The 26,460-nt window shown below is 39.0% G+C and overlaps 1 protein-coding gene across 4 annotated transcripts in view; it reads left to right on the top strand.

The window, feature by feature from the left end:
* The first annotated feature begins 504 nt into the window (after nucleotides 1-504).
* Nucleotides 505-26,460, top strand: part of NTNG1 (netrin G1) — a 220,879-nt gene continuing 194,923 nt past the window's right edge. Inside the window, exons 1-2 of one of the 4 annotated variants that reach the window (XM_034778922.1) lie at nucleotides 505-2,648; nucleotides 9,383-10,096. In XM_034778922.1, the coding sequence (XP_034634813.1) occupies nucleotides 9,851-10,096 (246 nt within the window). In that variant the 5' untranslated portion in view covers nucleotides 505-2,648; nucleotides 9,383-9,850. The remainder of the gene's footprint in view (nucleotides 2,649-9,382; nucleotides 10,097-26,460) is intronic. The other 3 variants (XM_034778919.1, XM_034778920.1, XM_034778921.1) reach the window with 3 other exon arrangements.

The raw sequence follows: 26,460 nt of genomic DNA, 5'->3' as shown, positions 1-26,460 counted from the left end.
TTTTTTGGTCTCTGCTGCAGCCTGATTGTGTACTTCCCGTTCCAATGAGGTGGGTGATTGACTGGTCAGTTTGTAACTCTGGTGTTTATAACTCTGAGGTTCTATTGTATCCTGTCCGACAGTCCAGTACCAAAGGCTTCAGAGCAAGATGTAAGAAACCCTGCTGTAGGCAATTATGAGAGAACCTAATCTGCAGGGAAGTTTCACCCTATCCCCCCATGATTAGATGTTGGTTTAAGCCCTAAAATTTTCACATTTATATACATCCAAAGCTCTTAGGGGGTTGGGATCCCCCCCCATATTTGTTGTTAAAACTCTGGATATTTTCTTGTTATCCATATATAAATGTCTCATCTTCTTTTGAATCCTGCTAAACTCTGGTGTTGATGTCTTGTGGCAATGAGTTCCACAGTCTCAGTACCTATGGTCATTCTGTTAGGCACTATTCACAATGGAGCTGTGTGAAACTCAGCAGTTTTGTTTCACTGGCGTTTATGCAAACATTTTCTTTTTCTTTGTGGGTCTTCAATCACGTATAGTTTAAGCTTCTAGTTCTAACAAATATAAAAACTCAAAGGGAAAATGAGTCCAAACCACTGGATTTCACCTGCTGTCCTATCACAAATCACAACTTGCATGCAGTTTTGACAAAGAACTATACTTTATGCAGCCTCAGGTTTGCCTTCAGCTGATGCTTTAGATAAGGACAAATTCAATCATTCTGGCTGCAGTAGGGCTCTTCCTGACTCCTTCACAAAAAATCTTGAAGCCCTCCCTGCTGGGTTCTTGCCGAAATAGAGAATGTTTAGCTGCTCCTGTTATTCCAGAAAAAGTCCAGTTCTTGAGACTTCCATGGTCAACCGAATTCCGATCCAGCCAGATTCAGTTGCCAGATGGGTGTGGGAGGTCGGGATGGGTGTGGGTTGTGATCTGGATTATTTTGATAGATTAGGAGAAGCTGCATATGACCTAGATGGTAAAACTGGGGAGTATGCAGACCCAGTAAAAGGCGATGGGTGCCAAATTATAGTTTTTGATTCTTTCTTGTACCAGAATGTTTTGTGGTCCTTCAATGTCTTGTTTTATGACCAAATTTTGCCAGGATCCAGATGCTGAACCTGAGTTTTGTGGTACTGTTATACTGGGAAGCTTCAGGGTCTGTGTTTTTAAGGTGCACTAATAACAGCTAAACATGTTTTCTGATCAGGCATGAAACATAGGTAGATGGGGCTAAAACCTGCCAGGATCCAGCAGGACCCACCTGATGAATCCAGGGTTTGGCAATGCAACTGAGGTGGGATGTATCAGGGTATTTGATGCAATTGGAACAGCTAGGCTTGTTCTTTATGGAATTTGGAAGGCTGGGCTAAAAATCGGCAAGATCCAACTTGTACCCTGACCCTTTAGTCCATTTCTGATTGAAGGCTGAGGCTTTAGTGTCTTTTAAGCCCAAGATCTTAAAGGCTTTTCCTAAGGAACAAAAAGGAGGTGCAAGGGGGGAATGCAGCAGGAGATATAATCGGTGTCATGAGTTAATAAGGGACTTGTGCGAGTGGCAGGCACGGAAATGCGGGAGAGAAAGATGGAGATCTAAACGGCGTTAGGACCGCTCGGCGCGCTCAGGTCTGGAGGTGGTATAAGGTTTGCAATCCCTCTACTTGCTGGCAGTTGCAGGAGAAGATTGCTTTTAAGTGAAACGTCCCTGCCACCTCTCTGAGGTTTCATCCCCCATAATAGTGTCCTGCCCTTAAGTTTGAGAGCTCCTTTTGCGATGCAGGGTCCGCGCTGATGCTGAGGAGGGGGCACGGGAGATTTCCAATCCAGAAGAATCGCTGGCATGTATATTTCATCCGATGGACTTTCCATGTGTCTCATCTCCCTGCCATCAACGCTATATGCAGTGACACTTTTGACTTGAGCAGAGGAATGCGCGGAGGAAGCTCCGGCGAAACTGGTAGGAGAAGATCTCCTCGGCGCCACTGCTAATTGTCGTGATTTATGTCCCCTCCGAGTACCTTCCACGGCTTCATCTAAAATAAAACGAAAGCTGGGGCCAGCCAGGAGCGCAGCCTTTGCAGAGCGTCTCGTCGCTGAGAGCCAGGGAACGTCCTGCAGCTTCCCGGAACCCCAGTAAAAGTTTAATGCAAAGAAGTGGCTTGGGCAGACGGGAGACCCGGCGGTGCAGCGGGGCTGGCAGGAAACCCTGAGCGGCTGCTGCTGACTTGTTCCAGGGAGAGCGTGGGTCCTGGCTCCCCTTCTCTGATCTGCCGTTCGCCGAGCTTTGCAGTGGAGCCGGAGGAGTTCCTCCCCCTTCGCCCCGGGGCGAGCTCCGCCGGGCAGCTCCAGGGCAGTCTACAGTTCCCGGGGCAGGGGCGGAGAAGGGGGCTCCGACCTGCCGGCTGGCGGGGGCTGCTCTTCTCCAGCCCTTGAACTCTTCGGCGTTCCCAGGAACTTTTGTTGGGCGTGCGGCACACGGCTGCCAGGCTTCCCGCGGCTGGGGGACGGGGCCCAGCGGGCGGAGCAGCCTCCCACCCCTGCGCCGCTGGCTCCCATGCTCCCGCTGCCGGAGGGGGATGAGGCTGGCAAGGTCCCAGGCAGCGCGGTGGCCGCTCTCCTCCCCGCTCTAACGAGAGGGATTGCTCCACATGGTGAGTACAGCTCCTTCTTCCCTGCCTCGTTAGCGAACCGCTGCTGCCTGCCATCGCCATGCAACCGGCGGGCAAGAGCCATGGCTGCGGGCGGGAGAAGAACTCTGCCCAGTGGTTGGCTAGGGGGGGCAGAGTTGGGGCTGGACAAGCTGGACTTTGCTTTGAAAAACTTGGCTGCCCGCAGCCCCCGGGGGCTAGCGCGGTGGCTGCACACGCTGGGTCTTGGAAGCTGGGCTGTGGGAATCCCGCGCGCCGCGCTGGGGCAGAGGGCTGGTACCGGCCGGGGTGTGGTGGAGTGATATGTGTCCCTGGGTTTGCTCCTAGCGGATGGGCGATGGGAGGGTAGGGAGAATTGCATACACTGGTAATTCTGCCTCTCTGTGGGTTTAGCTTGAATACCGCTATAGGGCTCTCCCTCGGAACAGATCTACATGGATCAGGTGGAGCTATTGCCATCTTATTGGACCCCACGTAACCAATTAAGAGATTTAGCAGGAGGGTGGGGGTGGAATTTAGATACAAATAGAAACTGCGCCCTCTGCTGGTGCTGTGGCCTCCTCGCTGGGGAGCACATTTCTGTGTCTGGTTTCCAGTACATTGCCCCTGTGCTTTGCAAAGGGAGGAAAATTACTAGCGCGTATTTCAAAGGCGCTTTCGTTAAAAGAGCAGGCGATTGCTCGGTTTGTTTTTGCATCCTGAATGGGCACCTGTAGACACAGGTATTGCTCCCACCCCTCCCCCAACCTACAAGTCGATTAATCCATTTCTGATACATTGTCATGCCATTGAAACTCCTCTCTGGATTGTTTTCTAAATGAGCTACCCTCCTACCTCAAACATAGAATTACATTTTGGTTCACATACAAACCTTCGATCTGTTCTCATCAGTTTCCCGGCATGGAAATCAGCTGTGCACTTAAAAAGAAGATGGAGGGCATTAACTTCAAACCGGGAAGTAAAACAAAAACAAAACTGAAACACATCAGGATTTTACAGAACTGTGGAAATGATTGGTTATAACTTCCGATTTTTTTTAAATTAAGAGTATTAAATAAGCCAACAAACTGGCAAAGGAGGGAATGAAAGTGTTTTTGAAGTGAATTCAGAAGGATTCTGCCAAAAGGGGGTCATTTGCTTCAAACAGTTTGCAGTCTATGAATAAAGATTTTTTTTCTGCAGAAAAATATCAGAAATCTAATAAAAAGGGTGGAATTAATGGTTTGTAGAATAACCCCAATCCCATGGAATTGACAGTTCACTTATTCAACTAGGAATAATTCCCTGCTTCAGATCAGAAATGACAAGCAGTTTACATAATCATTCAAAAAATAAATGAAAAATCATTCATCAAAAAACAAATGATTTGCTACATGCTGAATAGCTAAGGCCAATAAAATGAATGGTCCTGTATTCTCTCCTAAAGTTCGTATGTTTGTTGGCTTTAATGAACACATTTATATTGCAGTGCATTAGGCTTTTCAATATTTTGTATTTTGTGTACTAAGATTCAGCCTAATTTTTGCAAAGATCTGAAAAGAGGAAGTGAATTAAATAAGTGGTACAGATGGTTTTAAAGAGGCAGCAAGTTACAGTTTTGCCTCAAGCATAATGCAACCCAACGTTTAGACACTGGCCTAGGTAAGACTTCACTTTTTTTTTTTTAATTTACATGGAAAAAAAATCAAAGGTGACAGTTGGTGCTTTAAAGGATGTTTCCCAGACATTTTTCACCAATTAATGTCAGTAGCCTGATCTTTCCTGTTCCTTGTCATCTGCCCTGCACCGCCGTGGCATTGATAAGGAGTGGAACCAACTTCCTGATTAGAGATGCAGAATTTGGCAACAGCACAAAACAAAATAGGGGTATTTTTTTTCCAATGCTAAGTCCTTAACATAACTTTCTAAAGCTGCTAAAATTATATTGAGTTTACATCACAATCTGAAGACTTTACTATCACTACACAATAGATGATCTATGAGTAGCTTTTGACAAGAGCCTGTTACTTTTTCTGTTAGGAATCTTATTTCTGTAAACCGTTTTGATTGTTTATCTTAAGTGCATAACACTTGCAAAATAATGTAATTAGTGCTACAGAGTTGACTTAACCAATAAAAGATGGTTAAAAAATTTACAAAGGTTTTATATTAAGAACTTACAGCAGTTAAAAATGAAAGTTTATGAAGTATTTTCATTCCATGCTGAATGTTGATGATACAGTGTAAGTGGTAATGTTCATGTGCTATTTTACAGGACAAAGAAAGATTTAGGGCAACCTAAAATTTTTGTAGGGTATTTTAGAATCACTAGTTTTATTTTTAGAACTTCATATTCTGTTGTCTTCTGTTAATAGATCTTAGAAGTCTTATTACTCCTTTCTCCTAAAATAGAGAAGAAAATGTTTCCATTTTCATCAAATGTATTTAACTACTTAATAGAAAAAGAATGTGAAGTTCTTCTAGTATAAGTATTGATTTTGAAATATCCTAAGAATTTTTCAGGTGCTACATTTAATCAGATAGGATGTAATATAATTAAACACACGAACATATTTAATTTGCATGGATGAATAACTGCATTTATGAAATGCTCAGATTTAATATATCACAGTATGTCAGTATACCACTGTATGCCAAGTTTCATAAGTGATCACAGTGAAAATATATATCAGATACCAGTTGTATTTTGTAGTATACACCATATTTTATTCATCTTGGGGTAAAAAGTGATTTAGAAATTATAACCAAAGCAACCAAAAATCACCTTTACTTGTATTTTATAGGAAATATTAATATACTCTGATTGTAGATGCAAAATTACAGTAGATTTCACTTTAAACTATTTTATATAGTCCTACTATTATCATACACAACTGCCATTGACTAAGTTTTTTATACCTCTAAATGTTATTTCTTACACCAGCAGATACTGGAATATGTTATCAGATAACTGACTTTTCACCTTTCTTTCTAATTCATGGTCTCTACAAGAAATGATCAGTAGTTGCTATTTTATGAAATCTGCTGCATAACTGAGTTTTTGGGAGAAAATCTATAATGTAAGTACAGCAAGTTCTCACCAAGAGACTTCTGCAACACAGCGAATGCTAAGCTGCTAGGTGACAATTTTTATAATGAGAAAATTATCATAGTGTGTGTGGGAGGAGGGAAATATTCACAGTGACCAAAACAGATACAAGGAGCGGTGTTTACTAGCATATCCTAATAAGAATTGACAGCTTCTTTTACCATAATTAATTACTGCTGGAATATACTTTTTGGCTGGAGTTGGGCTGGGGCGGGGGAGGGTAACTGAGCAGTCTACATAATTAAAATGCTGTGTGATGTTGGCCTGACTCAAGTGAGCCACCTGGAAACAAATTCATGAGTGTAAAGCCACTTTTACAGACGATTTTAGTCTTGGTCAACTAATGCCCTTCATGTAGAATTGCTGATACAGAGGTATACATGAATTTATCTTATGTGGTATATATTCACTACTTTACATACAGAGAAATAGTTTGGAAGAAAGCCGAGACAACAGGGGCTTCAGCATTGTTGCTCCACAGTTGCCCAGGGAATGCCTGCTGTTTTTCAGGCAGGAGTTAAGGCACATGTGAAAATTCAAAGGCCTAAATGTTCTACAATTAATACAGTTATTGCCAAGAAAGGTTAGCTCCAATATAGCATGTGCCACAATTTTATTGAATACAGATAGCATAATCAGTGTTTCCAGTAGTTTGCAGTCGCCTTTCCTTCTGTCAGTGAAGATGTCAGTCTCTGTATGTCAGACCTTATGGATCGTTTCAGTTTAACACAGCAGAACACATGGTCAGTTGCTGAAGAGAGGACTACAGGGTACAGAGGATTTGGGCACAAGAAATGCGTCGGTTATTATGTTTGGTGCGTTTTACTCCATAGGGCCAAATGTGTATGTATTCATGAAAACAAATCTTGGTTTATATTACCCACAGTTTGCCATGCAGTTTAGAGCTACAATTGGTATTGTTTTAAAGTTCAGAAATGTAATTTTAAAATTTTTGCAAGGTAATTTTTTTTAAAATTAGATATGTTTGGGAATAGACAACCAGGAACTAGAATGCACATCATGAATGACACTGCAGACATAAATATAATAGAGCTACACAATTTGTTTCTATTATAAAAGCCTCTGTGACCCATAGCATATGATATTTAATGTGCTTTGGTCAATATCTTTCTCTATGTCAATGGGAGCTCATTAAAAGAAGATACTGCAGAGTAACTGAACCATGCCATATTAGTTCTTGCCAAAGCCTGACATTTTTAATACATTAATAATATATCTGTAATATAATGGAAGACTATTAATCACAACTGGTTATGTGCCAGAAATTTAAGCTATAATTGGCTGCTTCTTGTCAGGATTGTCCATCACTCAGTCCTATATCTTCCCAATACTCAAATATCTCGCACTCCACTGCACTTTTTCCTTGTCAGTGCACTAAATTTGATCAATGTTATAGTCTATAATTCTGTGTAATGACCATCATTATGATGCTGACTTTCTTTAATGAGAATTGGTTATATGGTGAGAGTTGAAGCACAGTGGGTGTTGACATAACAGCTAGCTTCGCATTCATTCTCAATAGCTATATTCTCAATTCCAGTTAATACATCTGTTTATAGCCCTATCTAGTCCCACTTATTTGTAGATTGGCAATGACAGCAGGTTATAGAGGAAAAGAAAAACTAGCAAAGAAAACATTAAAAAAGAGTATATTTCTGACTAAATGAAAAAGGCTAAATTGAAAGGCTGTTTAAACATAGTAACTTGTTGTTGTTTCTATACAGTAACTTAACATTCACTTACTAGTTTTACCAGCTTTGCCCAAGCTCAAAATAGTTTTTCTCATCCTTCAATACTGAATATGCACTGATTTGTCATGATCGTTTAAGAGACTTTGTAAGTTTTTATTTAGAAACAAAGAACGTTCTTTTTCAGGTCAATTCCTTACTTATAGATGTTGACCTTTGTATTTGAGCTGTTTTTTTTCCCTTCAAAACAATAAAATAGACTGGAAAAAGTGAATAGAAACCATGTAATTTGCATGCCTTTAAAAAGTTATTTGAATTAATTAATTCCAAAATAACAAGTTAAATATTGCCAATGAAAACAGGAAGAATGGAAGGTGTTTAAAAAAGCCATGATACTTAATAGTCTGATTTTAAAATGTATTTAATTTTTGTAAAGTATCTGAAGTTTCTGGTTTTGTAGCAAATTCAGATTTGAAGTTTATATGTATTTAGACAGCTAATTATTGCTACATGAAAATTCAGATATTCAACACAATTTCCAATAGAATACAACACAAATCACAGCTGTATAATAACATTTTATGAAATGAATATAATGGAAAATTGCACTTGCGTCCATAAGGCAATTATTGTAAATTACTTTGCTATGGAAACACACTTCAGCCATCTGTTGGCATTTCATAGTGTGTGTGTGTATGTGTGTGGCTTATTTCAGTTTAAGATGGTGCAGTATTTAAATATAGTCAACCCGTTTGTGAAATTGCTTTGAAGACAATTTTTGCTTTTTCTTGAAAATGTGTATTGTAAAACAAAGTGTATGTGATGGAGCTCCTTTCATATTTTTATGGCATAGGAAGATTCATCATACTAACTAGAATATTAGACTGCAGACATTAATTGAGCGATGCAACATTGATTTATAGTTGTCTGTAAACATGAAATTTAAGAGGTTGTTTAGATTGTAAGAGTCAGCTAAAGAGTTGAAAAGTACAGTAGTAGCTGAATGCATCCTTTTTTTCCACAAAGGGGCTGATCCTATTCCCATTGAAGTCAGTGGCCAAACTTCCAATATCTTCAATTGGAACAGGACTGATTGCAAAATTAGAGAAAACTACATTGACTTACAAATTCAGAAGTCATTTATATAACATGTTGTTGTTAAGGTTTCGTTTTATGTCCTGTTATTTTACATCTTACAACAATATACAGAACTGTTTGGGGGGGGGGGTATTTCTGTTATAGAAATAAACAAGAGGTAGATATGTAAAAAATAATTAAGAAAACATGGGACCCATGTTAAAAGGGAAATTGTTAATATAATAAGCTACAGATGAGCCAGTTGTTATCTTTATTGTTAAATGCAATTTAAAAAAAAGGAGCAAAGCTTTTTCAATACTAATGAAAAAATCCAAACAGACAAATGTGTGCTCCTAATAATTCTCTTATTAAGCTAACAAAAGCATAGAAGCATATGAGGCATTTTGAGCTCTCCGAGGTCCTCGTTCCAAGAGACAAAAAGCACACCGGTAGTTGTCATCTTTGTCTCTGTAATAAAAGATCCGCTCTGCTGTTCTCCTTGGTGGTTTAGGTTTCCCCTGCCTCATTGGTTATAAAATATGAGAAATGTTTAAGTTCTGTTGTTTGCCTTTCAGGTTTTGCCAAGATGGAAATGTCATTTTTGAAGCAAAAACCTGTAGCTCACCTGAAATGTTATAAATCTGTCTTTGTTAGAGAAGAGTTAAATCCTTCATGTTGAAATACTTTTCACTCTGAATGATTTTGGTAGTTTGTTCATTCTAGCAAAGCACCCACAGTAAAGGTTATCTATATTACACCAATTTGCTTTATATTGCATCAGACCTCCAAAATGTCAACATATCATATATTTTATAATGCATTGATTCTTGGACAATAACTCTTACTCTTATTGTTTTTAAAAGGGTGTTGGTGCCAGAAGAAAAGAATGATTGATGGGAAACAGACACCAGGCTGTAGACACTCATCCTTTTGCTTCAGATGCTGATTTATCAGTGCGTCTAGGTATCCCTTGTGAGCTTTGAACACGGAGGATCACTCAGGGTTATCGACAGTACAAGTGAAGACCTACAACTTTGCTAAATTATTATCTGCTCTCGGACATCTTTTACAAAAAGCCCTGATAGACACATGATAAGACAAAGGACAAGCTTCAGATTTCTGTGAAAAGCTGTCCTTTGAATATGTTAGGCTTCCACCAAAGTCTTCAACTTAGTAAAGCAAGTACCATATTCTAACGCTTCACGTTCAGTTGTGGAATCTGTTTTATAAGATACATACATAAATATATGTGTACATATATTTATAATCTATAGACTGTCCTTAAATCAATACTGGTTATAATTATCAAGGCAATTTCAAAGGATTTAGAGATGTATTTGTCAAGATTCCTGTCACTTCATGCCCTTTGGGTTACTGTATCTTCAGTGATGCAGCATTATCCTTCAGTGTGGGGACATTATGATGTGTGTAAAACTCAGATTTACACAGAAGAAGGAAAAATTTGGGATTACATGGCCTGTCAGCCGGAAGCCAGAGACATGATCAAATATGTGAAAGTGACCCTGGATCCCCCTGATATAACATGTGGAGATCCTCCCGAGACCTTCTGTGCAATGGTAAGGTAAACTTTTCAATGCTTCTTTCCTAGATAGTTTCAGGATGTTTCTGTAATAGGCAGAGGCAAAGTGGAAATCCCCAGTTAAGATCCAGGCAAAGCTACATAATATTATGAGCTTGTAAATGTGAAAGGCTTCTGAGAAACAAAGCAATAAGAAATAAGCAATCTTCATTAAAACATATTAGGCTGTAGGATAAATGGTTCATTTAGTTAGAACCCAATGCTGTTTCAATTGAAATCAATGGCAATGCTTGCAGTGGACTTAAATGAAAGCAGCATCAAGCTTCTAGTGCACTAACCTTTCACCTGGGTGTCTTTGCATGGGTTATTTGTGAAAAAGAGTTTGGTGGCTTGATTTTAGTGTGTTCACATCATGAAACCACCATAATGTGGTGTAATTAGGCATCCTTGACCAGTAGAAGCCTACAATTAGAATACTTAAACTTTATTGCAGGTTTAAGGGGGAGGGTGCATTGACAGCATTTTCAAGGAAGTATGCACAGCTCTAACCATTGTTAATGCTTCGTTATCACGAGCCATAAATGTTCACAGTTGTCTTTATGGGCAGCATTAAAAGAAACACCATTAGCTAGGGTCTGATTTTTCAGAGGTGTTGAGTACCTGCATTTTCCTGTGACTTTAATTAGATTTGCGGGTGCCCAGCACTTCTAAAAATCATGCCCAAGGGTCTTAAGCCAGACTTTCTGCATCTGGGGTCCCTAAAATTAAAGGCCGATTGTGAAAATGTTGCCCTTGGTAAATAGTTGTGCCAGCTGTAAAGAACTAGGCACTATGTATGTGTCAAAACATTACACCTGAGTAAAGCTGTATGCATAAATGTTTGCCAGGTCAGATCCTAGGAGATTTTTAATGTTGGAAGAAATTTTCAGCTTGTAGAGGACTTTTTTCCTTACGTTATATAGAAAATTTATTTTCTCTCAGTAGAATGTTAATTTCTGTTGAAAACTATTATTCCTTGATAGGAAAATGTAGTTTTGAAGTATAAATATATATGTTATACATGGTTCATTTTATTATGATATCAGTAAAGCAATAGAAATTTGTGTAATTTTAGCTAATAATTTAGCTCTGGGAAAATAATGAGTTCTTATTTATAAGTTTACTGTAAATTGAAATAAACTACTAAATATATTTGCTTGCCTGTATATTATCCATATGGAGATCATTATTACTCAGTGACAAACAGGTCTATTCTGGGGAAAATTAACTTTTGAATAGCTTATGGCACCAATTTCAACGCCCAGAACTCTTGAAGGTGTTCAGGTCCAATCACACACACATTTAGGATGTTGTATGCATGCAAACATACACTCACCACATACACTGCGCTGATATGTGAAGCAATTACATTGGTTTTGTACCTTTTGATTGTACCACTTGCACTCTGCCTACTAATCTCTCTCAACTAACATTGTTTCAAACAGACACCATTTTTATTTTAATAAACATAACTTGCCAGTGTAATATTTCCTTCTCTCTTCCTACTCAGGCTACCAGGTTGGGCAGCACAGCTACATACCACCCCTTCCTGAGAGCTGATTGATTTGTTTAGAATCTAACCCTTATTAATATAACTTTTAATTCCATTACTAATCCCTGGTTCATAATGAAACCCCTCTCAGACTTTTACCTAGGAAACCCCTAGTGGCTGCTGCTGTAGTTTGCATACAGAACTGAGATTGTTATGAACGTGTGTATAAAGCTGAAATGACAACATAAAAATATGATTTGCTCTTTGTGTTTAGACAAATTTGGCTGTCATAGCCCAATTCAACACCCCAGTGGCTTAAAAATGGTAAAATTATTTGCAATTATCTGCAGCCTGCAGCTAATTTTCTGGATAGGTTAAACAGAAGCTTTGAAAAGAAAACTACAGACAGAAGAAGTCATCCGCATTTGTACAATTTATGGAGCAGAAGTGCTGATGACAGTAGAAATTCAAGCCCTAGAGTGCTCCTCTAGATTTCATAGTCAATCAAAACTAAATTAAGAAACAAAGATTATTAAAAAGTCTTCTGTGCATGTAATTCTGGCATAATATTATGAGGTGGACATTAAATGTTTCCCTCTGAGACTTTCAGCATCATTAATGCAGCATGTCTTTAATTACAAGTAGGCTCATATTACTAAAAAATAGGGGAAATAAAGTACTCTGTGGTATAGTTAGCAATGCCATTATTGTGTTTACTGAAATAATTAAAAGAAGGGATATCATTCTTCTAAGTAACTTATAAGTCAAAATGTGCAATGAAAATGGAAACACTCTTATGTATGCAGCATAACTGAGTATAACAATTTAATGCAGTGGTATAGAAGCATTATTAAGTATAATTCCACCTAGCAGAATTCCTAGCAGATGTGTTATTGTGAAAGGCGTTTTTTTCTTCTTCTTCTTCTTTTTTTTTTTTTATGGATTGTAAATATTAAGGTACAAATTCTACTCTGTTACATCTGTGCTAATCTGTTAATAAGCGTGAGATTGTATGGGTTTATTTGGCTAAAGTTGAGGCTGTAGTGGATTGCTTAATGTGAATCTTCATACATGTACATTTGAAGAGACTATCTGAACGTGAAAGGTATTGTAGTCTTTACCTACATTACCTGAATTAATCCATCTATTTTCCATACCTTTTTAATGCTTAGGTTTAATTAACAGTAATTAAAGTTAGCAGTGTTTGCAAGGGTATCTTATGTTCAGATAACAATGTTTTTTGCCTTGGAATTTCCTATTTTAAGAAATATTTTATTATATAGTATAATAAAATTAGGAAATACACTATGTGCACCATGTGATTGTAGGGAACCTTTGCCAACCCCTGTCCCATCTTTCAGCCTCATGTGGAGACCAATTACAATATCACTTCTTGCATTCACTAGAGCATGAGGACTGTGCCAGGGTGAGTGGCTAGCCATTTTGGAGTGGATGAGAAGAAGGTGACCTTACACTTGTCCAACAGGTCCTGAGTTGGCTAACCAGTTCAGGGACTACACATTGCGGCTTCATCAGGGATGATACAGAGGTGGCACTCCCTCACATGCAAAGGAACTCCTAAGTGGTGGTGTGCCTCTCTCTCAGCTCCGAATGTGGAAGTGCAACTTTAGTCTTATGAAAGAGAAAAAAGTAAATGTATGTAATGACAGTAGAAACAAAAGATGGCTTGGTGGAACCTGCAGGATGCTTGTTTCCTTTGCAATATAAAGGCAGCTGAAAAAAAAAATCCTCAAGTCAAAATTTAAGACTCGGGTTATGGGGAAATCAGATTTATTTATTTCATTTATTAACCCATTTGAAGGCTCACTTGTCAATTATTGACAAGAATCTATCAATTTGAATTTAGCTCCAAATTTACATTTTGTAAAAACATGTTTTTACAAAACCTAAGCTAAGCAGAAATGTGCCAATGAAATTTTTAATGTGTTAAACTGTCTTTCAGTGGAAACAGAATTTTCTGAATCAAACCTACCCTTGCAATGTTTGCACTGTCCTGCAATGTTTGCAATGCAGCCACTGCAACAATGTACCAAGTGCATAAACAAGTACTGTACAGTGTGTGTTAAATGTTTGTTTATGCCTATGTTTTTTGTTTTTCTTCAGTATGTCAAATTAACTGTGAACATTAGATTGTAGCTAACAACTCCCTTTACTGTCAGTAGATGGTTACTGCAATAACTGTAGATGTGAACAAAATAAGGAATTGTAGTGTCACCATGTAAACATTCAGAAGTAATAAGAAAAAATTAGCAGAAAATTATATTAGTGCTCTTACCACCTGGAAACAACTGTATAATGTAACAAGTTTACTAGAGAGATAGCGGTAGACACATAGATTTTCTTTGGTAGACTTAATCGGACAAGCAACAGAATTCTTACTCAGATTGTCTTAAATACCCATAGGGAACTAGTTTCTATAACTAGAGTTGGGCTCTGTCCACAAACAAGCTTTCAACCATCTTTGCAACCTTATGAATGTGGTTGGTTCCAAACATAGGGTACGTTTACACTGCAGTCGAATGTTTGAGTTTTGCCCATGTAGACATAGCTGAGCTAGCTTTAATCGAGTTAGCATGAGTACCAATAGCCGGGAAACCATGGCAGCAGAGGCTTCAGTGTGGGCTAGGGTGACCAGATAGCAAGTGTGAAAAATCGGGACTGGGGTGGGGGGTAATAGGTGCTTATGTAAGAAAAAGCCCCCAAAATCAGGACTGTCCCTATAAAATTGGGACATCTAGTCACCCTAACGTGGGCTAGCTGTCCAAATAAGTACCTAGGTTCCTGGATGGGCTTGTACAACCCATGATGCCACAGCTTCACTGCTGTTGGTACTCACACTAGCCACATTAAATCTATCTTGCATATATCTACACGTGCTGCAGTCACACCTCCAAATGCAGTGTAAACATACCCATAGTTTGCATCCACATACAATGTGGTTATAACTCAGTTCTTAGGTGTGGCAGCTAACAGCATTTCAACCTTGTCATGTGGCACAGAATTGTCTTCCTGTAATCAGCATGCTATTTTCTTTGCTGTGTGGGCAGGACCCTCCCACCCCCAATATGTTGGCTGGTTTTCATTATTCCCAGTTTTCTGCACACAGGACACCCCAGAATGCATGGTCCCACATGTTGCTGGTGCAGCTCTGAATGCACTCTCTTACCTTCTGGGGCATTATGTATCATGGTGGGTATGGATTTGCAAACACAACATCAGTTTTAAAATAAATAAAATGTATTCCTAGTAAAATAATATTTATTTAAAAAAAAAATTCCTGACAGATTCAATTCCATTCACAGTTGAATTATAGTGGCTCACTGTCAATATAACTGTGTCAGGAATGTCCCCTGAAATCTTAATATCAGCTGTAATAAAAAGAAGATATATAAATAAACCCATTTCTAGTAATATACTGCAACCTACACTGCTACTGCTAAGGTGCAATTGATCTTGAGGCGATGGCTCATGGATTCCAAGCTTTAGGGACCCCCTAAGAACAGGATTTGCTGTAATAGAGTAGTATAATCTATATAGTAGTGTTCCAACAAACGCTCACTGTCTGAGGTTACGTTGTTATGGCGTAACATCATTATATGGCAACGATGTATCATTAGGAACCCCTACTTTATTGTGTGCAGGTGCACTAGAACACAGCAAACTGTAGAGTTTATTTTTGCAAGGGGTGAACCCAAACTGCATCTCAATACAATACTTGCTTTATGACATTATTCCATTGCCATGCCAGCCAAGGAAAGCTTGTGCTATAAAAGCCCATTCCTGGATTACAATACCTACTGAACTCATCTGGCATCTGTGGATTCTTCAAGTCCTGTACAAAGTCAAAAGAACCGTTACTGTTACACTGTACCATGTAGGATGTTCATATGGGTTCACTTTTAAGATGACATAAGACAGTTTCCAAATATTAGCATTTATTAACACTTTGTTTTTTGATTTTTTTTCTTTTCAGTCATAAAGTGACCAGTCCAATGCATAGACTAAGGTTCCATGCACTCACTCCTGCAAACACGTAACTGTGTACATATCTTTATTCACGTGAATAGCCCCATAGTGTTAAATGGGGCTATTCATGTGAGGAGTTATACATGTGCATAAGTCTTTCTAGGATCAGAGCCTAACAGCCATCTCATTCCCTTTGCTTCATGGAATGGAATAGAGAGGATGAAATGCATGGAAGCACTAGCATCCCCTGCTGGCAGTTACAGGTTGTGTTTGAAACCATTTAAGCAAGTTATCCTTTACTCCACGTGGAGAAAAAAATTAATTACATGGCCTTGCTTAAGGGGACTAGGAAATGGTGAGACTGTAGGTGCTGTTAAATTTTCCTCTGAGTTAGTGCCACTCACCTTCATTGTTTCTATTGTGATTCAAGGTAGAAACTGTCTTATGGAGACTGAAATTTCCTGTGTGTGAAAATAAGTGTGTGTATTTCCAGATGTCCTGCAAGTAGCCAAAAGCAGGCCCCGGATATTGGAATTATTAAGCCAGCTGTTTCCTCTATCAGTGCAGAAGCCATAATATTCTACCCTGAAAAATGGATAATAGCCCTCGATTCTGTTATGTTCTTTGACTGATGAGGCAAAGGGGCCTTTGCACTTAAAAATTTAGTCTCGATAGACTGAGAAGTGCAACACAATCCTCTGAGCTAATTTACCTGAAGAGACAATGTCCACAGATCTAGATTTATACAGTTTGATTTTGTATACATTTTTCCTCTGCAGGTTAATATATCCACAACAGTCACATGCAGTGACGCCATTTGGATATGTAGGTGTGAATATGGCTATGGATAGTAGTCTGAGTGTATTTTAATAATATTTTTGTCCTATGAAGCCAATGATTTCATGATTTTTGTTTTATTTTTATATTGCTCCTCTCCCTCGTCCAGTCCAGTTTCTTCACCGTGAACACCCAATTGCATGATTATGGGAAAGGCCTTGCGTTTTCACCATGCAAATACTTATGTATGCAAGTAGTTCTACATCAGTGCTGTGGTGTTTTCCATGTTCTGTTTTCTATAGAATGTTTCTGTTTCTCATCATTTAATTCTTTAAACAGTTTTTTCTACATGGACTTTATAAAGAGAAATGAGCTGAAGTGAATTTTAATTGATTACTCCATGTAAAAAAACAGTTGAGACATTTTGGTCTCCCTGGTTGAGACATTTTGTCAAGTTCCAGACCAGAGAGAATTTTTACTGCCAAGTAATTGTAAGGCCTTTAAAAAGGGACAGCGTTATATAAGAAGAGCATTTTCTTACATGTTAATAGTGTCTTTCCTGTGCTTGTTATATTTTTATCTGAAAAACTGTCAAGAGCCATCACTGTAACTCAGTTTGATTTTTGCCATCTATACCTGCTCATAAGGCACTTTCCTCCAGTGAAAACTAGAAACAGAGCCGATTATGGATGACATTTACAAATGACTGCAAAAAAATCTAACTAAATAGCAAACAACATTTTTTTTTTAAAAAAAAGCACCCTGTGTATAACCAAAAAGTACAGAATGTGATTCTTGTAACTACTAAAACAGTTCTTACTATATGTTCCATTTTCTACTTCTATTTTTATCTGAGCCCTCCAAAATCTGGTAGACCCCCTCGGCTTCATTGCCCAGATGGATCTAGCAAACAGAAACAATACTGTAGGGATAGCCTGCAGAAATATCCTGGAGAAACTCTAACAAGATGCCTCCTATACAGGAGTATGTTTAAATTTTGTGTAATGGCACTGGAAATTTGAACAGTGCACTCCCCTTTCCCTGTCTAAAAATCTGGGAAGCTCATTATTCACTAGAAAGCCAATTTTTTCATCAGATGATGACGATGATGATGAAATAAAAGAAGAACAGGAGTACTTGTGGCACCTTAGAGATACAGACTAACACGGCTGCTGATGAAATAAAAGTAGCTCTTGAAAATAATAGGGGCTACGTACAAGCTTTCTGCCCATACCCATGCATTCTTCAGTTTGGACATCTCAAATTTTATATTTTCAAGCAACCAAAATGAAAATGTTGTGCTTGTCTTGATATCTATATTTGCTACCATCAGCAGGAAAACTTGTCATTTGAAGCTGGGAGAAAAGCTTGGGTTTTGGGGAAGATGATTTAGAAGCAACCATGTAAAGTGAACTTTATTGGTGATGCATTGGTTTTGATTTTTTTAAAAATGCTGTCTCATTTTTTCCTATGGAAAAAGATGTTTAAGGGTAAAGCATGACCTACACTTTACCTTTAAAAGTAAGTGGTTGAGATTTTTTATGTGGTCTATAGAGGACTCTGGCACACACTAGCTTAGTCTCCTAAGGGCTGTAATACTCTAGTTGAATTCATGTTACTTGGGTCAATACAGAGGTAATTAGGTGTTTAGTGCCTGTGATGAGCAGGTCAGACTGGAAACTGGAGGTTCCCTCTGTCTTTAAACTCTATGATGGTATAATTCTAGAGGGAAATTTTCAAAGCCACAAATAGCCGTTAGCATTGAAAATCTCCTCCTTGGAAACATATCCTTCATTAAAATTAATTTGCACCATTTAAGGACCTGAACCAACATTGATTGAAGTAAATGGAAAGACTCCCATTGATGGCTGCATCCAAAAATCTACTTACATATGTCAGTTGTGTGATGAAGATGTGTCTAAATCCCCTAGATCGCTTTGGAAATCTCAATCAATGACTTTCATATATTCATAGACTCTAGGACTGGAAGGGACCTCGAAAGGTCATAGAGTCCAGTCCCCTGCCCTCATGGCAGCACCAAATACTGTCTAGACTATCCCTGATAGACCTTTATCTAACCTACTCTTAAATATCTCCAGAGATGGAGATTCCACAACCTCCCTAGGCAGTTTATTCCAATGTTTAACCACCCTGACAGTTAGGAACTTTTTCCTAATGTCCAACCTTAGACCTCCCTTGCTGCAGTTTAAGCCCATTGCTTCTGGTTCTATCCTTAGAGGCTAAGATGAACAAGTTTTCTCCCACTTCCTTATGACACCCTTTTAGATACCTGAAAACTGCTATCGTATCTCCTCTCAGTCTTCTCTTTTCCAAACTAAACAAACCCAATTCTTTCAGCCTTCCTTCATAGGTCATGTTCTCAAGACCTTTAATCATTCTTGTTGCTCTTCTCTGGACCCTCTCCAATTTCTCCACATCTTTCTTGAAATGTGGTGCCCAGAACTGGACACAATACTCCAGCTGAGGCCTAACCAGTGCAGAGTAAAGTGGAAGAATGACTTCTTGTGTCTTGCTCACAATACACCTGTTAATGCATCCCAGAATCACGTTTACCTTTTTTGCAGCAGCATCACACTGTTGACTCATATTTAGCTTGTGGTCCACTATAATCCCTAGATCCCCTTTTGCCATACTCCTTACTAGATAGTCTCTTCCCATTCTGTATGTGTGAAACTGATTGTTCCTTCCTAAGTGGAGCACTGTGCATTTGTCTTTATTAAACTTCATCCTGTTTACCTCAGACCATTTCTCCAATTTGTCCAGATCATTTTGAATTTTGACCCTATCCTCCAAAGCAGTTGCAATCCCTCCCAGTTTGGTATCATCTGCAAACCTAATAGCGTACTTTCTATGCCAATATCTAAGTTGTTGATGAAGATATTGAACAGAGCCGGTCCCAAAACAGACCCCTGCGGAACTCCACTCGTTATACCTTTCCAGCAGCATTGGGAACCATTAATAACAACTCTCTGAGTACGGTTATCCAGCTAGTTATGCACCCACCTTATAGTAGCCCCATCAAAATTGTATTTGCCTAGTTTATCAATAAGAATATCATGCAAGACTGTATCAAATGCCTTACTAAAGTCTAGGTATACCACATCCACAGCTTCTCCCTTATCCACAAGACTCATTATCCTATCAAAGAAAGCTATGAGATTGGTTCGACACAATTTGTTCTTTACAAATCCATGCTGGCTATTCCCTATCACCTTACCACCTTCCAAGTGTTTGCAGATGATTTTCTTAATTACTTGCTCCATTATCTTCCCTGGCCCAGAAGTTAAACTAACTGGTCTGTAGTTTCCTGGGTTGTTTTTATTTCCCTTTTTATAGATGGGCACTATATTTGCCCTTTTCCAGTCTTCTGGAATCTCTCCCGTCTCCCATGATTTTCCAAAGATAATAGCTAGAGGCTCAGATACCTCCTCTATTAGCTCCTTGAGTATTCTAGGATGCATTTCATCAGGCCCTGGTGACTTGCAGACATCTAACTTTACTAAGTGATTTTTAACTTGTTCATTTTTTTATTTTCTCTTCTAAACCTATCGTCTTCCCATTAGCATTCACTATGTTAGGCATTCCTTCAGACTTCTCGGTGAAGACCGAAACAAAAGTCATTAAGCATCTCTGCGATTTCCAAGTTTCCTGTTACTGTTTCTCCCTCCTCACTGAGCAGTGGGCCTACCCTGTCTTTGGTCTTCCTCTTGCTTCTAATGTATTGATAAAAATTCTTCTTGTTTCCCTTTATTCCTGTTGCTAGTTTGAGCTCATTTTGTGCCTTTGCCTTTCTGATCTTGCCCCTGCATTCCTGTGCTGTTTGCCTATATTCATCCTTTGTAATTTGTCCTAGTTTCCCTTTTTTTGTGACTCCTTTTTTAGATCATGCAAGATCTCATGGCTAAGCCAAGGTGATTTTTTGCCACATTTTCTATCTTTCCTACCCAGCGGAATAGCTTGCTTTTGGGCCCTTAATAGTGTCCCTTTGAAAAACTGCCAACTCTCCTCAGTCGTTTTCCCCCTCAGTCTTGATTCCCATGGGACCTTACCTATCATCTCTCTGAGCTTACCAAAATCCATTGAAATCCATTGTCTCTATTTTGCTGTACTCCCTTCTACCCTTCCTTAGAATTGTGAACTCTATGATTCCATGATCACTTTCACCCAAGCTACCTTCCACTTTCAAATTCTCAACGAGTTCCTCCCTATTTGTTAAAATCAAATCTAGAACAGCTTCCTCCCCAGTAGCTTTTTCAACCTTCTGAAATAAAAAGTTGTCTGCAATGCAGTCCAAGAACTTATTGGATAGTCTGTGCCCCGCTGTGTTATTTTCCCAACATATATCTGGATAGTTGAATTCCCTCATCAACACCAGATCTTGGGCTTTGGATGATTTTGTTAATTGTTTTAAAAAAAAGCCTCTTCCATCTGGTTAGGTGGTTGTAGTAGACCCCTAGCATGACATCACCCTTGCTTTTTACCCCCTTTAGCCTAATCCAGAGACTCTCAACATTTCCATGTCCTATGTCCATCTCCACCTCAGTCCAAGTGTGTACATTTTTAATATACAAGGCAACACCTCCTCCCTCGTTCCCCTGTCTATCCTTCCTGAGCAAGCTGCACCCATCCACACCAACATTCCAATCGTGCGTATTATCCCACTAAGTTTCGGTAATGCCAACAATGTCATAGTTGTACTTATTTATTAGCACTTCCAGTTCTTTCTGCTTATTACCCACACTTCTCGCATTTGTATATAGGCATCTAAGATCCTGCTTTGATCTTGCGTCCCAGTTTTGCCCTGACCCTCCTTTCTCTCTGCCGTTATAGCCCATGCTCCCTCCTATTTCTAATCTATCTTATGTAAAAGCACAGTTAGGAATATGCTTTCTGTGTATTTACATTCCATGTCATGAGTACTTTGACTAAAAAGCTTTTTTTCAGTATATTAAACCTGTTTGTTTATTGTTTAAATGTTTGTTTTTGGATTTCCTCACCTACAGAACTGTTGAAAGCAAGGGTCAAAGTCTCCAGTGGCTGGACAAGATTTGATTACTGGGATACATTTTGTTCTTTGATACTTGCCCTAGAAGTGCAGTAAATGTAAGAATGCTCAGATAGCATATTTTAACAATTTTTAACTGGAAAGTGCAATGTCACACATCCGAGAAAGACAAGGTGGGTTAGGCCCAGACCTGAAGAAGAGCTCTGTGAAGCTCAAAAGCTGGTCTCTTCCACCTTTGGTCCAGTAAAAGATATAACCTCACCCACCATGTCTCTCTCTCTTATCCTGGGATCAACACCGCTACGACATCACTGCAAACAAAAATGTCACACATCACAGTCTGGATATTAAAATATATTGTTTTACTTTTGAGTCCCACAGCTTGTTTATAAATAACTAACAAGAACAGAAGAACCTATTAATTAATAATCTCCCAATTTTTCTCCATAATTATGCCATCATTAATTGTGGCACTGAATAGTTAAGTATCTCTAAGCTCATCCTTTATAAGCCCCAATTTTCATGGGTTTCTGAGAAATAGGTCTCAGATCAGGAGTAAATCAAAATACTTTTCTAAAATTAAAAAAGTTGTATTTTTAGCATAATTAGTTGACTATTAATAATGTAAACTGTGTCCTTTTTAACAGTAAAATAATGGCCAAGTTACTGATGTGTGAAAATGCTTGGTTATTTTTCATATCCAAATTTTTTTAACCATCCATGCATTTCCTTTTCTCTTTTGCACTGTTTCAGGGAACTGAACAAAGTCCCCCTTTGGCAAAAGGCAGAGAAAGAAAACTTCTAAGTTTGGAGTGAGATCATTCCCATATGCTTTGGTTTTGGTGCCAGCAAAGGACTCAGACCTTGCTGTCTGAACTGGTACCAGTTTTGCTGAGCTGCAGCATAGGAATAGAGCCAGCTAGCTCTCACAAATATGCTACCGTTGGGTTGGTTCTCTGTGTAGTGTTCTCAGACACTGTGGGCCAGATTCTCAGCTGGGGTAAATTGGCATAGCTCCATTGACTTGAATGGAGCTATGCTAACTTACATCAGCAGAGGGTCTGTCCCTGTACATCTGCTGCTTCTGTTGAGATTCAGGCCTGATACAATCTGTCTCTGCATTCTTCCTTGGGTACCAGCCCTTCATGAGTTCTTCCTTTGGCCTCACTAAAATAGTATCCTCTTCAAAGTGGTGAAAATTGAAAAAAAACCTGTCCTTGCAGAGAATACAAAAGACCGAAAGCTGGAGATGCTTCAAAGAATGCAGTGATATTACCTGTGCCCCCCTAACTGTACATGGTGGATTCTGGATCTGAGAATTTTTCCTACCACATACTAGTTTGAGAAGAAGCCACAACCAAAGGATTTCTCCCTCCTTATCCTCTTCCCTCTCTCTACTGGACAACATAATCTTCCACCAGATGGAAAGGCTTCCTTCTACACCCTCAGAAGTCTATGTCCCTCCAGACCCAGGTTGTCAACCAGTGGCAGGTACTTAAATCTTAAGGTCAAACACTTCAGTGGCAATATGATAGAAGTGTGCACTGAAATGTGACTTGTATTATGAGATCTCTCTCAGAATGTCATCTGTGAAGCAGCCACCTTCCCCATATGCACACTCAGAGGAAGTAAACATGCTGTGCAGCAAAAGTACACAGAAAGGCCCAGAAAGTTTAGGGCTTTTTAATAGGCAATATTTGACTCTTCTAATCAATACTAATCTAATGAAGAATTTGGAGCAAATATCATTCTGGTAGTTTTATCTTGTCAAGTGCCAAGTAGTGCTAAAACATGAATTTGGAATGATAAAATTACCTGCATAATATCAGACATACATCAGTGAACAGCAAAACAGCACTGAGTCCAACAGAAACCTGACATTTTGGTCCCTTTTTCTCAATTCCACTTTCAGAGTAATACAAGGTAGGTAGAGTATGCTAATACAATTTCCCAGAGTCTTGTTCTTCACCTAGGGCACTTCCTTCTGAAACCTCACTTAAAGCAGAGGTCCTCAACCACCATCACAGTTGTCACTAATTGGTGCCCTTGCTAGCCATCTTAGCAGAAGCCCCAAAAACTGAATGCATGTGAGGGAGTCTTCACCCCATAGGGGTTTTCCCCACAGGTTAGAATTGAAATACTGCCTGGGAAGCGTTGGGAAAACTGTTGGTATTGCTAATTTTACTTTGGATCAGCTCTGGGCTTATGCCATACGCATGAAACCTTTCATAAGCACTAAAACATATTTTTAGAAAAAGATAAAATAACAACCTAGGTGTTTAGCACCATCTTATAAATCTGCAAAATACTTTGCTGTGAAGATGTTCAGGTCAACAGTAAATTGCTGAGAAAGTTTAGTTGCCAATTTTTTGCTTTGGGAGTTGAGTACTAGATAGCTTCCTTCCTAGGCAGATAGCCTTAGAGGTCTTTGGTCTCCGTCTCCTGTCAGGAGTGGTAAAGCACTGATACAGGGGAGCTTGGTGATAAGTTAGCCTGCATGCTCAAACCTTATGATAGCAGTGCACAGATTAATGTTGATCCTTCTGCCATAGCCTGTTCCCTGCATTCCATTCCCACAGCAGGGATACAGGGAGCAAGTACAGGTAGGGGATCCAATGAGAACACAGCTCCGAAGCAAGCTGTACTGCTGGAGGGTGGGTGCCATCAGTGTGTATGTTATAGCCTTCAGAACAGTGGGACTGAGAGCTACACTTTTCACTACAGATCTCAGAGTTTGTAGGTGTGTTCTCTCATCTCCATGGGAAGTCAAATCCCCACTTGTCTTATGTGCAGGATACCTCAGAAATTCTGGCAGTGCTGTCTCATAGAAACTCTGTTGGAGGACACGATCCAGCTCATAAATACTTAAAAGCAAAGAAATTCATAGTTAAGCCTGAAATACCTTCTTGCCTTATATTATTCCCCGATGCCTAAATATCGTATTTCAGAGGTCTCCAAACGGTGGTCTTATACTGTGGTTGCTATTATTTATTCCTTTATAGCGTCTTCTGCCCCGCGGTTCAGAATGCTTTTCACAGAAAAAGTAGTGCTGTAAATAAAGACACATAACACAACTGAGAATATCAGAAACCACTTTACAAATAATGTGCAGGGACTGTAAGTGAACAAAAAATTAGAGTCCTTTCCTACAGTGTCTCCTTGCTCTGGAACTCCTATGAAATCCCATGCATGGTGAACATGCAGCTGCAGCCATACAATAGAGCCCTTTGTCAAAATAGGGTTTTTTAAAATTCTTTTTAAGAAATCATTTTAAAATTTACTCTTCTAGGTTTGAATCAGACTGCACTATTTTTATAAATTGTGTGTGTGTGTATGTATGAATGTGATATAACATGACACAATTGAAATTGTAAGAAATCTAATTTTAACTTGCAGTTGATTTATGAAATGATGCTGAATTCTTTGAGTTTGTGAAAATAACATATGATATTAATAATCCTTTAGAACTGATTTAGCACCAAATCCTATTGGAGTGCCAGTAGGAAGCCAAGGACTTGTAACAAATCAATCACTTGTAGTGACATTTTTATTACTCTTTCAGAAATGCCATGCTTTAATTGTCTCCCCACTTCAAATCAACTGCTTAGTCTGGTTTAGCAAAAGCTTTCTTCCCAGATAGCCTGCTAGTTGTGACTGTCCTAGCTTTTGGAAACCTAAGCTCTGTATACCTTCCTGGCATAATTACTGCTGGCAGGAGCAGAACCAAATACCTGTGAGGCAAGTCTCAGTGTGCATGCAATTTAAGAGAGTGACAATGCCATATTGATTACTAGTCACATTTTCACTCATATTTTTTTTTAAGTTACTGGGCCAAATTCTCTGACTTATAGCCCAGGGATTGAAATGGGTATAAGTCAGCTCAGAATTTGACCTTTTTATTTTAAACTGTGTGAAATTTTCAGCAGTGGTATACAATTAAAAATGGCATTGTTTTTATAACAACGGGAAAAATACTTCAAATGCTTTTGCATCCTTTCTAGCACAAATCCAAAAGATGAACTGAAGTGCAGCTATAAATAGAAAATAAGCTTTAAGACACTGTTTCAGCAATGATGATTTGGCAGCTTGTAATAAAAAGGTTTCTTTTTTCCACAGACCCATAAAGGACTCCTGATAAAATCTTTCTAATCTCATTTTTTGTTCCTAACATAGATTAACCTTTTTATGGTTTACTGAAGCCAAAATACTGATTTGTCTCCAATTGGTTTGCAAACTTGTGAGCTGAACAAAAGTAACATGGCACCAAGGTCATGTCATGTAAGTGATAAACCTCATCAACTCTGACACTCCAGAGGTCAGTGGTTTTGTTAACTCTGAGCTCTTGCGATTCTGGACTTAGAGGTATTATTATCGTTTCAAATGAGCAGATGGATTTTTTTCTGTGTTTTTGCAGCCTTTGAAATGCTGGCAATCAGCAGTACTGAAAGAAACCCGTTTCCTGTGTCTTCTGCCTGTGATATTATTGAAAGTCCACACAACGCCAATACAGTAATGGTAGGTCAGGGGCATACACAGTTTGACACCAAAAACCACATCGGCAATTTGTCAAGAGCTGCATGTTAAATAAAATGGGACAAATTGCAACCAACCTCATATTTAATATATCAGTGCAGACACAAAGAGTCCATGCATGCAATGTTCCATCTCTACACAAGCAGAAAGCTATTCAAATTAATATGGACCATGGAATGCAGGATCCTGTAGACTCTGCATATCCCATTTCTCTCTTTAAGATGAGGACAGCGAGCAACTGCACTGTAGAACTACAAGGCATACATTCCACATATGGGCTGCACTTTTTCCACCCTGTACTAGATGGCTGGGTAATTATTTTGGAAGTGAATGTTTATGTCAAATCTACCTTTATTGTACTTTGGTAGGACCTTCAATTTGTGACACCTTAGAGGACACTCTGACTAAAGTAAGATCTGCATTCCCAATCTTGGCATCTGATTCAAGGACAAAAAGCTGGGAAGCAAAATAATATGTGTGCCATGAAAGATGTGAATACTCCATGTAAGAAATTGTGTGTGCAGGTCCAGGACTGCTTTCTGATGAG

This window comes from Trachemys scripta, chromosome 8, assembly GCF_013100865.1.
Source record: "Trachemys scripta elegans isolate TJP31775 chromosome 8, CAS_Tse_1.0, whole genome shotgun sequence".
In the NCBI taxonomy this organism is placed as follows: Eukaryota; Metazoa; Chordata; order Testudines; family Emydidae; genus Trachemys; species Trachemys scripta.
Note: the sequence above shows the minus strand (reverse complement) of the source record. Positions and strands in the feature narration are given on the sequence as shown.